This window comes from Equus caballus, chromosome 14 (genome assembly GCF_041296265.1).
Source record: "Equus caballus isolate H_3958 breed thoroughbred chromosome 14, TB-T2T, whole genome shotgun sequence".
Lineage (NCBI taxonomy): Eukaryota > Metazoa > Chordata > Mammalia > Perissodactyla > Equidae > Equus > Equus caballus.
In genome coordinates this window covers 52,988,216-53,000,814 of record NC_091697.1, presented here as the reverse complement: position 1 = coordinate 53,000,814, position 12,599 = coordinate 52,988,216, and the positions used below count along the sequence as shown (strand labels likewise).

The 12,599-nt window shown below is 57.1% G+C and overlaps 2 protein-coding genes across 5 annotated transcripts; both read right to left on the bottom strand.

Annotated features, from left to right (window-relative positions):
• Positions 1-503: 503 nt before the first annotated feature.
• On the bottom strand, positions 504-5,858 carry PROB1 (proline rich basic protein 1). Its single transcript, XM_005599361.4, has one exon. The coding sequence runs from the start codon at positions 5,083-5,085 to the stop codon at positions 2,026-2,028; it is 3,060 nt and encodes a 1,019-aa protein (XP_005599418.1). The 5' UTR covers positions 5,086-5,858; the 3' UTR covers positions 504-2,025.
• A 1,126-nt stretch (positions 5,859-6,984) lies between these two features.
• SPATA24 (spermatogenesis associated 24) lies at positions 6,985-12,368 on the bottom strand. 4 transcript variants are annotated; one of them, XM_005599362.4, is made up of 6 exons: positions 12,196-12,368; positions 10,960-11,025; positions 10,603-10,733; positions 10,445-10,515; positions 7,255-7,357; positions 6,985-7,173 (listed from the first exon to the last, which is right to left on the bottom strand). In XM_005599362.4, exons 1-6 carry the CDS (start codon positions 12,310-12,312, stop codon positions 7,098-7,100), a joined length of 564 nt encoding a protein of 187 aa, XP_005599419.1. In that variant the 5' UTR covers positions 12,313-12,368; the 3' UTR covers positions 6,985-7,097. The 4 variants fall into 4 exon arrangements, with proteins under 4 accessions (XP_005599419.1, XP_023473373.1, XP_001504281.1 ...); XM_023617605.2 differs by having other exon boundaries at positions 6,985-7,158; XM_001504231.7 differs by having other exon boundaries at positions 6,985-7,147.
• Positions 12,369-12,599: the final 231 nt, after the last annotated feature.

The window sequence follows — 12,599 nt, the reverse complement described above, 5'->3', positions numbered from 1 at the left end:
TTCACAGATAGGAAACAACCAGGCAAGGAGAGGGGCTGGGCCTGGGCAAGGACACCTGGGGGCTGATACCTCCCACGTCCTGGGATCTGGCCACATGGTGAGCACTATGCTGAGTAGCTTGGGGAAGGAGGTGGTTGGTCACTGTTACCTTTATTCTACCCTTGAGGACACGAAGGCTCAGAGAGAAGTGACAAAGCCAAGGTCACACAATTAGAGGGGCCATACTGAGACTGGAACCCAAGCCCCATTGACCCCAAAGCCCACTGGCCACTCAGCCACCAGGAGGAATGAGGCCATAGGCATGGTTGCCAGCCTAAAACTCCCTGCCTGCTTAGGCTCCCTCCCAGCCTAAGGTAGGGACCCCACAGTGTTTAAAAGACACACATGGTCTCCTTCCCTGTGCCCTAGGATCCTCTCCACCCAGGCCCATACCCAGGCATGGAAGGGCATTGTAGGGAGTATCAAGGGGCCATGGCAGGAAATCAGACACCTTACACCAGTTGTTCCAGCCATCATGGCTCATTGGGTCAGTGATTTATTGAACACCAGGATGAGGTAAGGGGCCCAGGAGTGGCCCGGGGCCCTCCAAGCCATCAGAACCAGCATCTCCGGCCACAACAAGACATCTGGGTTATTCTGACTCACAGTTCTCCCAGTCAACTTCCAGTCAAGGCAAGGGGGCAGGGACTCCAAGGGACCCAGGCCCTTCAGAGGCCTGGAACTTAAGGAAGGCATCGATCTCCATCCCTAACACTGCTTCTAATGGGAACTGTTCTCCCCCAAACTCATCCCATCACATACCAGTCCAGCAAGTCCCAGCCGCTTCAAGCTCAGGACTACACACAGACCCCCACACAGAGCACCTCCCACCCCACGCATCTCCCTCTGCTCTCCTCAGCGGCTCCTAGAATCTCCAGGCAATTGGAACACAGGCTCTGGGTCCCGTCCCTTTGTATGCTGAGACCAACCTGAAGAGAGAGCCCCTCTCTGGGCACGGTTGCCACATCTGTTACTGGGGGAGTAGAAGCAGCTAAAGGCTCCAGGTCTCTCTGGCCTGCCCTACAAAGGGCATCCCTTCTACTGCCAGCCCTAACCCACCCTCACCCCACGCAGAGGGGTCAAGAGGCTCCTCTGAGGCAACAGCTCAACCATCCTCCCTGCTTGTGAATCCTTCCTGATGATTCACTTCATCTGCCCCCTGCCCTGGGTGAGAATGGCTGAAGCCCTCACTTCTGGCCTCAGGAGGAGCCAGCTCAGCTCTGAGGGCTTAGAGGAGCCAAGTCAGAGGCTGAGGTTGAGGAGAGAATGACAGATGGGGCTCCCAGCTCGAGGCTACAGCCCCCTCCCCACCCCCAACTCCCATTATCCCCACTCCAGATCCCAGGCCCACCCTCCATAGCCCCTCACATATTACTTTCCTGCTCCGTCTCCACCTGCTGTCCCCACAGATCCCTTTCTCAGACCCAGCCTGGCCTGGGGGCTACACTAGCTACTTTCCCCAGAGCCTCCCAGGCCAAGGCTCAGATCTTCTTCCAAAGAATAACAGATTTGATAGCCAGAGTCCTTCTCCTTCCATCTCACCAGTGCTCACTAGCCTGCACATCGCTGGGCCCACCTTCAGGGAGGGACAGACTGCTCACTACCTCTGGGGACAGTCCTGTCCCTTGCTGCTCCCATTTCCTGCTGCCCCTCCAGAACCCCAATATCCCTTCAGGTTGGCTCCTGGGGACATGTCCTGGGACTCCTCACTTTTACACACACACACAAACACAGCACTCTGGGAATGCTTGGGAAAGGGGTACACAATTTTGTTGGGAGAGGAAGTAGGCAGCCACTTCCTGAGCTCCAGCTCCATCAGCCCCGGGTGTCTCAGATACATTGTCTGAAGGTAACTTCTGGGCTGAAGATGGCATGGGATGGGTAAAAGAAAGAGGTGATAGAAGGAGAGGAGGGCAGGGGACAGGATGCCAGAAACTCCAAGGGTGTCAACAGGCCCCAACACCATGGGGGTCAGGCCCTGGGGCCTCACCCAGGGAACAAGGAGCCCTTGCCGGGCTGAGCAGGACCGAAGCTGGAGGGTGGAGCACAGAGGAGCAGAGGAGGCGCGGGGCTGGGGGTCCCACTCACTGGCAGGTAGTACATCCCTTCCAGGGGGCTTGCCTCAGAGGCCCAGGGTAGCTGGGGGCCGCTGAAGGACGGCGGGCCCGGGGATGGAGGCAGTGAGAGGCCAGGGATAGGCCCATAGGCGGGCGGGTAGAGATTGGGGCCCAGGGCCAGCGGGGTGTAGACTCTGCGGGTTGGCCCCTGGGGCGAGGGCGGCAGCAGGACCTCCACGTACTGCCCGCTTTCGGGGTCAAAGAGCAGCCGCAGTCGAGGCTGCCGCGGCGCCTCCACAAAGTAGTAGCGGCCGCTCTCGGGGTCCACCAGGACCTTCCCCGGGCGCGCGGCTCCAGGCAGCCTGCGCGCCCTCTGGGAGGGGCCTTCCGAGTACCTGTCCATCGGAGGCGCGGAGGCAGCGCGGGCCTGGGGCGGGGCCGTTCTGCCCGCCGACGCCTGGGGCTCCCGCGGGAGGGGCGACTGGACCGCAGTCGCGGGCTCGGGGGCCGAAGGGGTTGTCTCCAGTTTGGGTGCTATCCCAGGGCTCGAGGTAGGGTGCGCCTGCGGGGAGCTGGGGCGGGGTGGTCGGGGAGGTGGGGCCCCTGCTGGCCCTATGGGCGACTGCTGGGGTGAGAGGCGAGCGCTGCCCAGAGGGCTGGTCCGACCCTCGCCGTCCGGAACGAGGCGCTGGGCCTCAGCCTCCCGGTTCTCTCCACCAGGACCGCGGACCAGGACTCTCCGGGTTCCCTCCGGCCGGCGGCCCAAGGCCAGGGCACCAGGTAGGCGGATCTCAGTGCGCGCGAAGGGTTTCGCCGTGCTGTTCTCTGCTCTCCGCCGCAGAACTCCGTTGGGCTGCGAAGAGTCCCGGGAGACTGTGTCGGGGGACAGCTCTGGGGGCTCATAGGGGTGCGACACGACCGGCAGAAAGTCCTTGAGCAAAACGGAAGTGTAGTGTGCTGGGGCGGGGGACCCCAGCTCCCGGAGCTCTTGCGTCTTGGACGCACTGCCCTCCTCCCCGCGGGGGTCCGCAGGAGGCGCAGGCAGCCCTGAGCCTGGGGTTCCTGCCGGGAAGCTTGGCGCGTATGTGGTCTTCACCATCTTGCGCACGTCGCGGGGCCGCGGAATGGCCACGCGCGGCCGTCCCGAGGCCGCGTCTCCAGGGCCCAAGGCTTTCCGGCGCGCATTGGCATCCATGGTCCCCATGAGACAACTGAGAGGCAGCTCGGGTGCAGCCACCTGTGGTGATGGCTGACTGCCGCGGATGGCAATAGCCGGCATCTCCCGCGTGGACGGACTCTGCGCCTCCGTGAGCTCTAGAGTCCCGGGTGCGGAAGGCGTGGGCGGCGCCAGTTCCTCCTGGGCTAAGCCATTCACAGTTTCCCGCGTAGATACTACCGATGAGCCCTGCACCGTGGGATCCCAGGTCTCTTGGGGCGACGGGCTCCACGTCCCAATAGGGCGGTCTGGAGCCTCCCATGAGGACAAAGCCGGCGGGGATGGGCTCCTACTCCCCTCTACGGTAGCCTTGACTGCCGGATGCGGAACCTCCCACTGGGAAGGAGCTTCGGGGGATGGGCTTCTTGCCCTGTCAACATCCTGAGTCCACTGGGAAGGGGTCGGAGGAGAAGGGCTCCTTCTGCTGACAGTTTCCTTGACGGCAGGATCCTGATTTTCCCATGCGGAGGATGCCTTGGGGAACGAAGGGCTATTCGCCCTCCGAATAGCCCGATTCCACGGGGACAGGTTCTGGGGAGACGGACAATGAGGACCCTGCACGGTCCCATTTGGAGCCTGCCACAGCGGGGACGGGCTCCTCGGCCTCACAGCCTTACTTGGAACCTCCCAGGGGGTCCTAGACTCTAAAGGCGGGCTCTCTGCCCTCAGGACGGTTCGATCCAGAGTCACTCGCGGGAACTGAGTCTTAGGTTCTTGGTTGTGCGCCTCCTGGGTCTTCTCCCCTGACTGCAGGAAGATGCTGGAACTAACCGGACCCAGCGGCTCTGTCCCGGGCGCCGGCTTGTCGCGCCGAATTGCACGCTCGCGGAGGCTGGGCCACGGCCGTGGGGTCCTGGCGGAGGTTGAACTATAATGCACGCGAGGTGGCCGAGACTTGGCCTCCTCCGGGGCCACTCGAGTACTGCGGGCCGTTTCTTGGGTCGCAGGCTCTGGCCGTCCCGTGGGTCTGAAGGTGGCGCTGTTCGGGGCAGCGGTAGTGGTGGGGCTCAGTTTTCTGGCCAGCACCGTCTGCACGAGGCCCGCGGCGGCCTGCAGGCGGCCCAGAGACTCGTCCAGGGAGCCGGTGCGCAGAAGCAGTCGGGGGCGCGGCGCGTCGGCCTCCCTCGGGGGACTCCGGGGCCGGGGGCGCAGCTCGATCTGACGCTTGGGCACCGTCCGGGGCCTGGCGGGAGCGGCACGCTCCTCCAGCGCCACCTCCACACACTCGAACTGCGCTGGGGTGGCAGGACTCGGCCGCAGCTCCAGGTAGGTGGCCCAGCGGGAGCCACCGTCGGGGGCCTGGGGCTGAGGTGCGGCGGGGGTGGGAGACGCGGCCCCGGGCGGAGAGAGGCTGCCGAAGGCCCGCGCCGTGAGCTGTTCCACCTCGCTATCCGCTGTGTCGGAGCGGCTGAACAGGGGCCCGGCGCCGAAGATGACTTCCATCTCCCCCGACGGCAGCATGCGCAGCTGGGGCTGGGGCGGCCGCGGGCCCGAGCGCGGGCCTCGCGGGAAATCCGAGCCGGGCCCGAGCTGCTGGCGGCTATTCTGGGCGCTGACGGACAGGCGAGGCTGCACGCCCGCCCCCAGCGCAGGGGCCACTCCGGGCCAATTCGCCCGGCCCTCCGCGTCCGGCCCAACGTCCGGGGGCTCTGGAGAACCCGGAGCCGTGTAGTAGGAGCCTGACGAGCCGGAGGAGTCCTGGCGCCGCGCAGGGGCAGCAGGCAGCCGCCCTGGGAGCCCCGGCAGGGCTGGCGGGGAGAGTGCGGTCAGCATGGTGGGGCCGGACGCGGCGCACTCCCTCCCTCGCACTCGCCTCCGCTGCTGCTGCGGACGCCCGCACTGTCCCCGCCCCGCCCGCGGATGCCGTGGGGTCACCCCGCCTTAAAGTGGCCGCATCCACTCCCGAGCCAGCGGCGTCGGCAGCCAGAGGAACCTGGGCCCTGGGCCTTACCCTCCCACCCCCTTCTCCTCTGGCGCCGGCTGGAGTGCCTGGGGTGGCGCTTCAGGCTTTGGCTGACAGAAAGGTGAGGGGAAGGCAGGCCTCCAGCTTGGAACCAGAACTAGGCCCAACTCCACTCATCACAGGTGAGGAAACTGAGGCTGAGTGGGGACCTGCCTGAGGTCAAGCACTATGGCAGGTGGATCAGAGTGTGAGCCAGGGGACCAGACCTGAAGGCCAGGCAACTCAGGTCTTACTAGCAATTTCATCTTCCCCCTGGCCCCCAGCATCTTCCCATCATCACTGTGCACCCGCCTCTCGGGACCTCTCATCACCTCTCCCAGCTAGAGCTCAGAAGGGTGCACCCACCACCTTCCTTGACCTGTCACCCCATAATCTTTGATAGATGAGCATTGCTTGGAGGGCTCCCCGACTCCAAAATTTGTACTGGGGCCTCAGGAAGGTGCTATCCCTGGCTGGACCCATTGCCTTTAGTGGGAACCTATCGGAAGGAGCTGGAGAGGACAGCTCTAGCTTTTACAGGCTGCCTTAGCAACTAGAACAAGCCATGGAAACTGATGTGGGGTCTCTTAGGAATCTTTAGGGTAGCTGCGGTCCCCTCTTTAAAGCTCTGAGGCAGGAATAGCCCTGTGCTCCCCCAGGCACTCACAGGCTCTCACTCTAGGCCCCACAACCTCAGGACTTGCCCTGGGAACAAGCGCTGGTGGGGAAGCAGCCACCACCTGTCACTGTCCTGGGACAATGACAATGGGCACCACTTGCCCTTAAACTTCTGGCTTCAAGGTCCTGCTATGACTCAGGGACCTTGGAGCAAGAGCACTGGCCCCTCCTGCATTCATCCTCATGCTGACCCAGGAAAGACTAGACTCGACAAATCTGACTCAGCCTTCTCTGAGTGGGGCCCCTGCCTGGGTGTGTCCCCACGATCACCTAGCCATCAGTGATGGCTTCTGAGAGGATCAAGCCTGTCCATCACATCCAGCCCTGCATGCAAGTCATAGTCCCTTCATAGACTGTTTTCCTACCTTAAAAATAGTGTTTTCCTTTTCCCTTCCTCCCATTTGTGAAGCCTGATAAACTTGTGTTTGGGGGAAATGTAAGAAGGTACAAATGTGATTCACAGGTATAACATTCCTGTTATGTGATTTTCCAAATTCATTGTGGTCCTGGAACCCACTGTCTTTGAAGTCTGCTCAGGGCTTCACACACACACACACACCTCTTCCTGCTCTATAGCCAAGTTGGGAGAGTTAAATTTATCAAGACACTGGGAGTGGGGTGAGGTGTTACTGGGGTAACCAGGGCTGTTTATACAGGGAGGGATTAAATACAGAGAGTAAAAAGGGACACTGCCGACTAGACAACAATGTAGTCCTGCCCTAGGCTACAACCCCATAGCCCCACGACTACCCAAGGGAGAAAGGGAAGTAGCAGGGGCTGAGGGCTTAAGCAGTATCCTCTTCTGAGCCTAAGAGTGGCCTAGAAGGTGGTGGTCCAAGGCCTGTTCCCCACCCAGTCCCTGATAACTTGATTCTCGCTTAGGTCATGGAGGCTCAGGAGGCAGGCAGGAAGGAAGGAGAGTACCTTTTGCCTCTTCCTCTACCCCTTCCCTGAGGGCCAGGCCACTCATGAGGCCTGGGTTGTGGGGGGACCCACAGGATAGGAAGGTTTGGGATGGGGACCCCGACAGCAGAGAAGGCAGAGGTCGGGCATTACAGCCAGAGAGCAGGAAGGCGACGACCATTTTATTTTTCCCTAGGACGCCGCTGGCTCCGGGCCTGACGTGTCCCCGAGGTTTTCTTATGCTTCTGGTCCAACACCTGGGTCATGTAGTTCTCCTGCTGCTTCTGGATCCGGAAGTCAGACATGTGATTCCTGCAACGGAGCTGGCTGGGCGTGGGCTGGGGACAGCGCAGGGCAGGGGCCAGAGGTCTGGCTTCCTGCTTCCATCAACAACCCCCAGCCTGGCCCGGACCCCTCACCTGAAGATCTGTTTCTGCTGGCTGATAACTTGCTGCAACTCCTTAATCTCATTCTCTTTGCCATTAAGTATATCTTCTTGCTTTATAATGTGAGACTCAATTTCTGTGGGGGAGAGAGGCAGGGAGGAGGAGTGGTTCCCATCCCACGGGCTCCTTCCTGAGATAAAGCATTCTCTCATGAGTCTTTTCAGAACCTGGCTCCCCCTACCCAGGGGTTCTCCATGAGTAGTTGCTAATACTTTAGTAAGAATGAGTTTATTATGGAGTCTTGACAGGTTGGTGGTGGGGGCACAATGTCTGATGACTGTGTTAGTGACTTCACAATTCTATTCTGGACCAGGTGACTCACATGAGGACAGCCTCGCCCAAAAGCAGGAGGATGAACAGCTCCTGCCCTCAACTGCAGATCTTTACAGATGTCACCTCCTTGGCAAGAACCTTCCTAGTCTAAAATTACAATCCTTCCTAATAGTTCTATCCTTTTTTCCTGCTTTATTTTTCTTCTTAGCACTTGTATCTAACATACCATATATTTTACTCATTTTGCTTCTTCCCTACTAGGATGTAAGGTCCACAAGGACAAGGATTTTTGTTTTCTTCATTGCTTTAACCCTAAGGCCTAAAACAGTCTCTGGCACACAGTAGGTGCACAATAAATTTATGTGCGGAATGAATGAACAGGAGGTCCCTGGGGGGTTAGGACTTAGAAACATCACCTAGTTCAGTTATCTCAATCCACCCAGACCTACTGAAGGCCAGCTGGACGCCCAGCCCTGTGCTAGGGCTGCAGGGGAGAAGACAGGGTCCTGGCCTTCAAGGAGGCAGCTCCTAAAAGGAGAGTTAAGACGCAGGAACTGATCAGAGAACAGAACAAGGCGACATTTCAATAAAGTTAATATTGATGAGACAGTATTATCACTTTGGGCAAGTTGCCTCCTTTTTCAGACCCATTTCCTCCTCTGTAAGATGGAAACAGAGACAGCCCCTATTCCACAGCTGGTGGGAGGACCCAGGGAGATGGTGGCAACCCTTACCCCCAAATTAAGTGCTCATTAGATGCAAGGATAATTTTTGTGTCTTGGGTCAAAATCCAATGAAGCTGTAGGGATCTGGGGGGGCTTTATTTACATAACTGTCCCCCAGGAAGCCCTGGAAAATTCTGATCCTCACAGGAAGAAAATTCTACTGCCTTTAAAGATGGGACAAAGATTAACTAGAACACAAGCTCTGAAAATGCAGAAATAGTGAAGCATGTTTCAGAAGAGATGGTAAAAAGTTAAGGTACAGCATGGAAAAGAGGAAAGAAACAGAGACACGGCTGAAGGAAGAGAATGAAGAGCTGAGCTCACTGGCTCAGAGGACCAGGCTGACTGAACCTTCTTCCCCAGGTCATCCAGCTAATCTGGACTGATTGCTTGTGAAGTTCTTTTGGGAAAAGGCATCAGAAATTTGTGTGAATCTTTAAAAATAAATGAGACAGGGGGCCGGCCTCATGGCCAAGTAGTTAAAGTTCCGTGTGCTCCGCTCTGGTGGCCTGGGTTCGCAGGTTCAGATCCCAGGTGTGGACGTACTCCACTCATCAGCCATGCTGTGGAAGCATCCCACATACAAAATAGAGGAGGACTGGCAAGGGATGTTAGCTCAGGGTGAATCTTCCTCACAAAAAATATAATCATAAAAAAATTAAATAAATAAATAAATGAGAGAAAAATTTAAAATAAATAAATGGCACCCAATGAAAGAATGGTTAGAAAATCCCTCTGAGAGGAGAAAGGAACTATGTAAGTGCAACAGCAAACTGAAACACACAAAGGGAGGTTTGGGGGACATGAGCCAGGGGGAGGCTCAGGTCACCAGATTTGCTCAGGGGAGTGCTTGTACCCCACGGGAGGGGTTCAGGATATTCTGGGGGGAGGCAGCCAAGCTCTGTCCCCATGACTCACACACACCTTCCACAAGCAGACACAGAGCCCTGTGGCCTTGGCTGATCTCTAGGAAATGCCCTAAAGGAAGGATGTCTCTAGCACCAACAGGAAAGAACCCCAGGTTCCTTTTAGGGAAGTAGGGGGATGCCCAAGGAGGAAGGAAGGACTGGGGTCCAGTGGCCTTGGGTATGGAGGCACTGACTGCCTGCTGGGCCCCAGGAGGCCCTAATGGGAGCCCTTTATCAAACAACCATGAGGCCTGTCCACCCACCTTGATCTGGCCAGGTGGGCTGGCATCTTACCAGTGAGAGTACTCACCAAGGGAGGGAGAGGACTCAATTGGTGGGTAGGGATGCCCAAGGCTTCAGGTGGGGGCCCATCAGGAGAGACCTTGAACCTCTTTTGGGTTTGGACTCTGGTCTCTGGCCTACTCAAAATCTGCTGCAGTGCAGGAAGCGTATGTTGCATATGGAACTCATATTCACTTCTTAAACTAGGTAAGGGGAATTTAGCATTCTGGGAAGATGAAAGGGGTTCCTGAGGTCTAGGGACACTGGGTGGCTGACTGAAAGTGCCCCACAACTCACAGTACCAACTGAGCCAACAAGTAGCTACAGGCATCTGCATACAGCAGAGCTGAAAACTAATGGCCCACAGACATTTTTTTCTTGGTCCATACAATATGTTTAAAATTTCTAAATCAGTTGCCAACACTAAAAAGTCAGAAAAGCTTCCATTAAAACCTGGCTTCCAGTTTCTTTTTTAAAGATCTGACAATACCGGGCCCCCAATCCCACAGCAGAGGTGCTAAGCCCTTGAGAGGGGGCATGGCTCTCCACATTACCCTAGTTCCCACCCCTCCCTATTGGTCCCCAACCCTGAGACTAAGGGTCAGCTCCCAAATAGGACTTTGCTTGCCCTGTTGTTCCTCTTGTAACAGTTATGAGTAAAGTACACTATTTCTAATACCCATCAAAAGTGGGAAAACAAAAGGTGGACTAAGAAGGTTGTACGTTTCAAGAAAAATGGGAGCGAGCCCGTTCCTTTATGGCCGTGAAGAATATTGTACACCAACCGCTTCCCTCATTTCCGTGGCCTGCCTGGTCCCTGAAGGCCTTTGCGAAGGTGTGGCCCGCCTGGGCCTGCCTGTATCCTCAGCCGGGGACAGAAGTTGGGGTGAAACCCTGCCCTGGACACGGGCACCGGGCTGTTAGGGAAAAGCCCATGCATGTAAGCATGGTGGGGAGCGCGGGCCTCCCGCCTACCATTGCACTTGGTGATGAGCTGGTCCTTCTTGCTGGATTCCTGCAGGGCTCTGCTCTTGACAGTGGAGAGTCTGGGTGGAGAAGATAAGAAAGGATGGGAAGGCTGACAGGCAGACAGGACCCCCAACCCTTCCCCACCTCTACCAATGCCCACTCACGCCTTTTCAAAGGCCAACTTCTCTTTCTCCAGCTGTTTAGACAGCACTTCTACCTCTCCGAGGGCAAACTGCAACTTCTCCTCTTCCTTGACCAGGAGGAGCTTGGTCTTCGCATGGGCAGCTTTCTCTTCCTGCAGGGGCAGCATTGTGACCTCCTTACCCCAAGCCACCCTGGGTTACGTAGGCTCCCTTAACCAGCCCCCTTTCTCTCAGGGGCACATAGAAGCCATACAGGAAGATTCTGTCCTCACTACTGGGGCTGGAGGCTCTCAGAGGCCAATACTCAATGACTCTGCCCAATAACAGGCATCCTGGGAAATGGGGGAAAATTAGGAGCCTGCAGAGGCCATAACTTACCACCAGCTTCTTCTCCACTGCCTGGAACTCTTCTTTACTGACAAAATTTTCGTCCTGGAGAACCATCTGCAACAGAGCCTGGCTTAGGGAGGGCTTGGGGTTGGGGCAGGAGGGGTGCCCTGTAGGGACCAGGACCAAGAACAGATAATGGGATGATGCCCAGGGCACCTAGGATGAGACTCAGGCCCTGGGAAGGGAGAAGTTCCGCAAGATTCACAGAGGCTCAGCTCTACATCCTGCCCTCAAGGAGCAAACAGGCTCATGGAGGAGATAGCCCTGGCCAGCACTTCTAACGTGGTGTGTACTATGATGGAGAAGCACAAAGGACTGTGGTGTCCAGAGGAGGCCCCTGACCTGGCCTGGGGAAGTGTCAGAAGTGCTTCCGAAGAAGGGGATGTCAGACCTGAGATCTGACTGCTAAACAGGGGTGGGCCAGAAGAAGAGCGGTGGAAGAGAAACATATTCCAGACAGTGAGAACACACATGCAAAGGCCAGCTGCCAAGAGAAAGACTTGGTACCTTCAGGGAACTGAATGTAATTCAGTGCCTAGAGCTGCATACAGCCATTAGAATGAGAAACAGATGTGAAGTCAATTTTATTTCAGAGATGGCGATATCTCCCGACCTTCTTATCAAGATAGAAAACAAAAATAGAAAAATCATGAACTCCAGGTGACCAGGATTTTACCATGACTGTCCAGGGAATCTGTGGCTTCAAGGTTTTGCACCCAGGAACTGGGGTTTGATTGAAAAAGCAAAGGAACACAACGGGGTTGGAAGCCCTTAAGTTCACATGTGCAAGGGCAAACCTGTGCTTACTGCACTCAGCATGGCACTGCGTTAGACACTGGGGAGGGGATGTCTATAATAGATGTTATAGATTCTCAGCCTGCACACGAGGGCCTTGGGAAGTGAGTGAAATCATCTCCAGTTTGGAATGGGGAAACTGAGGCTCAGTGAATAGACGGGAACGTATCTACTGGGCCCTGCACTATGAGGCAAAGAGTAGAGAACAGCTTGATTTTGAGTGAAATTCTCTGGCAAATATTCATGAAGACCCTGACCCTTTTTGGCTCCACCTCTACCAGCCAGGACAGATCTGGGCCCCGCCTCCTCCTGGTGACGCCATTGGGAACGAGCTCTCGGCACGCCCCTGGCATCTGGACAGGGTCTGGCCCCGCCCCCGCCATTGCGGCGTCCAGTCTGGCCTCTCCCCCAGCTCTTCTGGCTGCGTACCACGTTCCTCAGCTGGTGGATCAGTTCCTCCTGAGACTCAATCACGTCCCGCAGTTGATCGAAGGCGAGACACACCGACCCTGACGCCCCCTGCGACCACCCGACGGGCGTCGCCATCTTTCCGCCCCCGCCAGCTCGTTGGAAATGGCTGCCGCTGGGTGCCGCACAGCCAACGCCCACCAATCAGAATGCGACGCCACAGAGCACCCTGGCAACCGGGGGCGGGTACTTCCTCTGTTAGCTGGGATGGGGCCCGCCTCTTAAAGGAGCCGCCCGGGTCAGGGGAAACTGATAACCCTTAGGTATTTAGGATTATAGGAAATTTGCACATCTGTTTTATCTTGTGTTTCTCACGCAGTCCTGCAGAGCAGGCAGGGCCTGGCTTATACTTTTTGTAAGGTCTA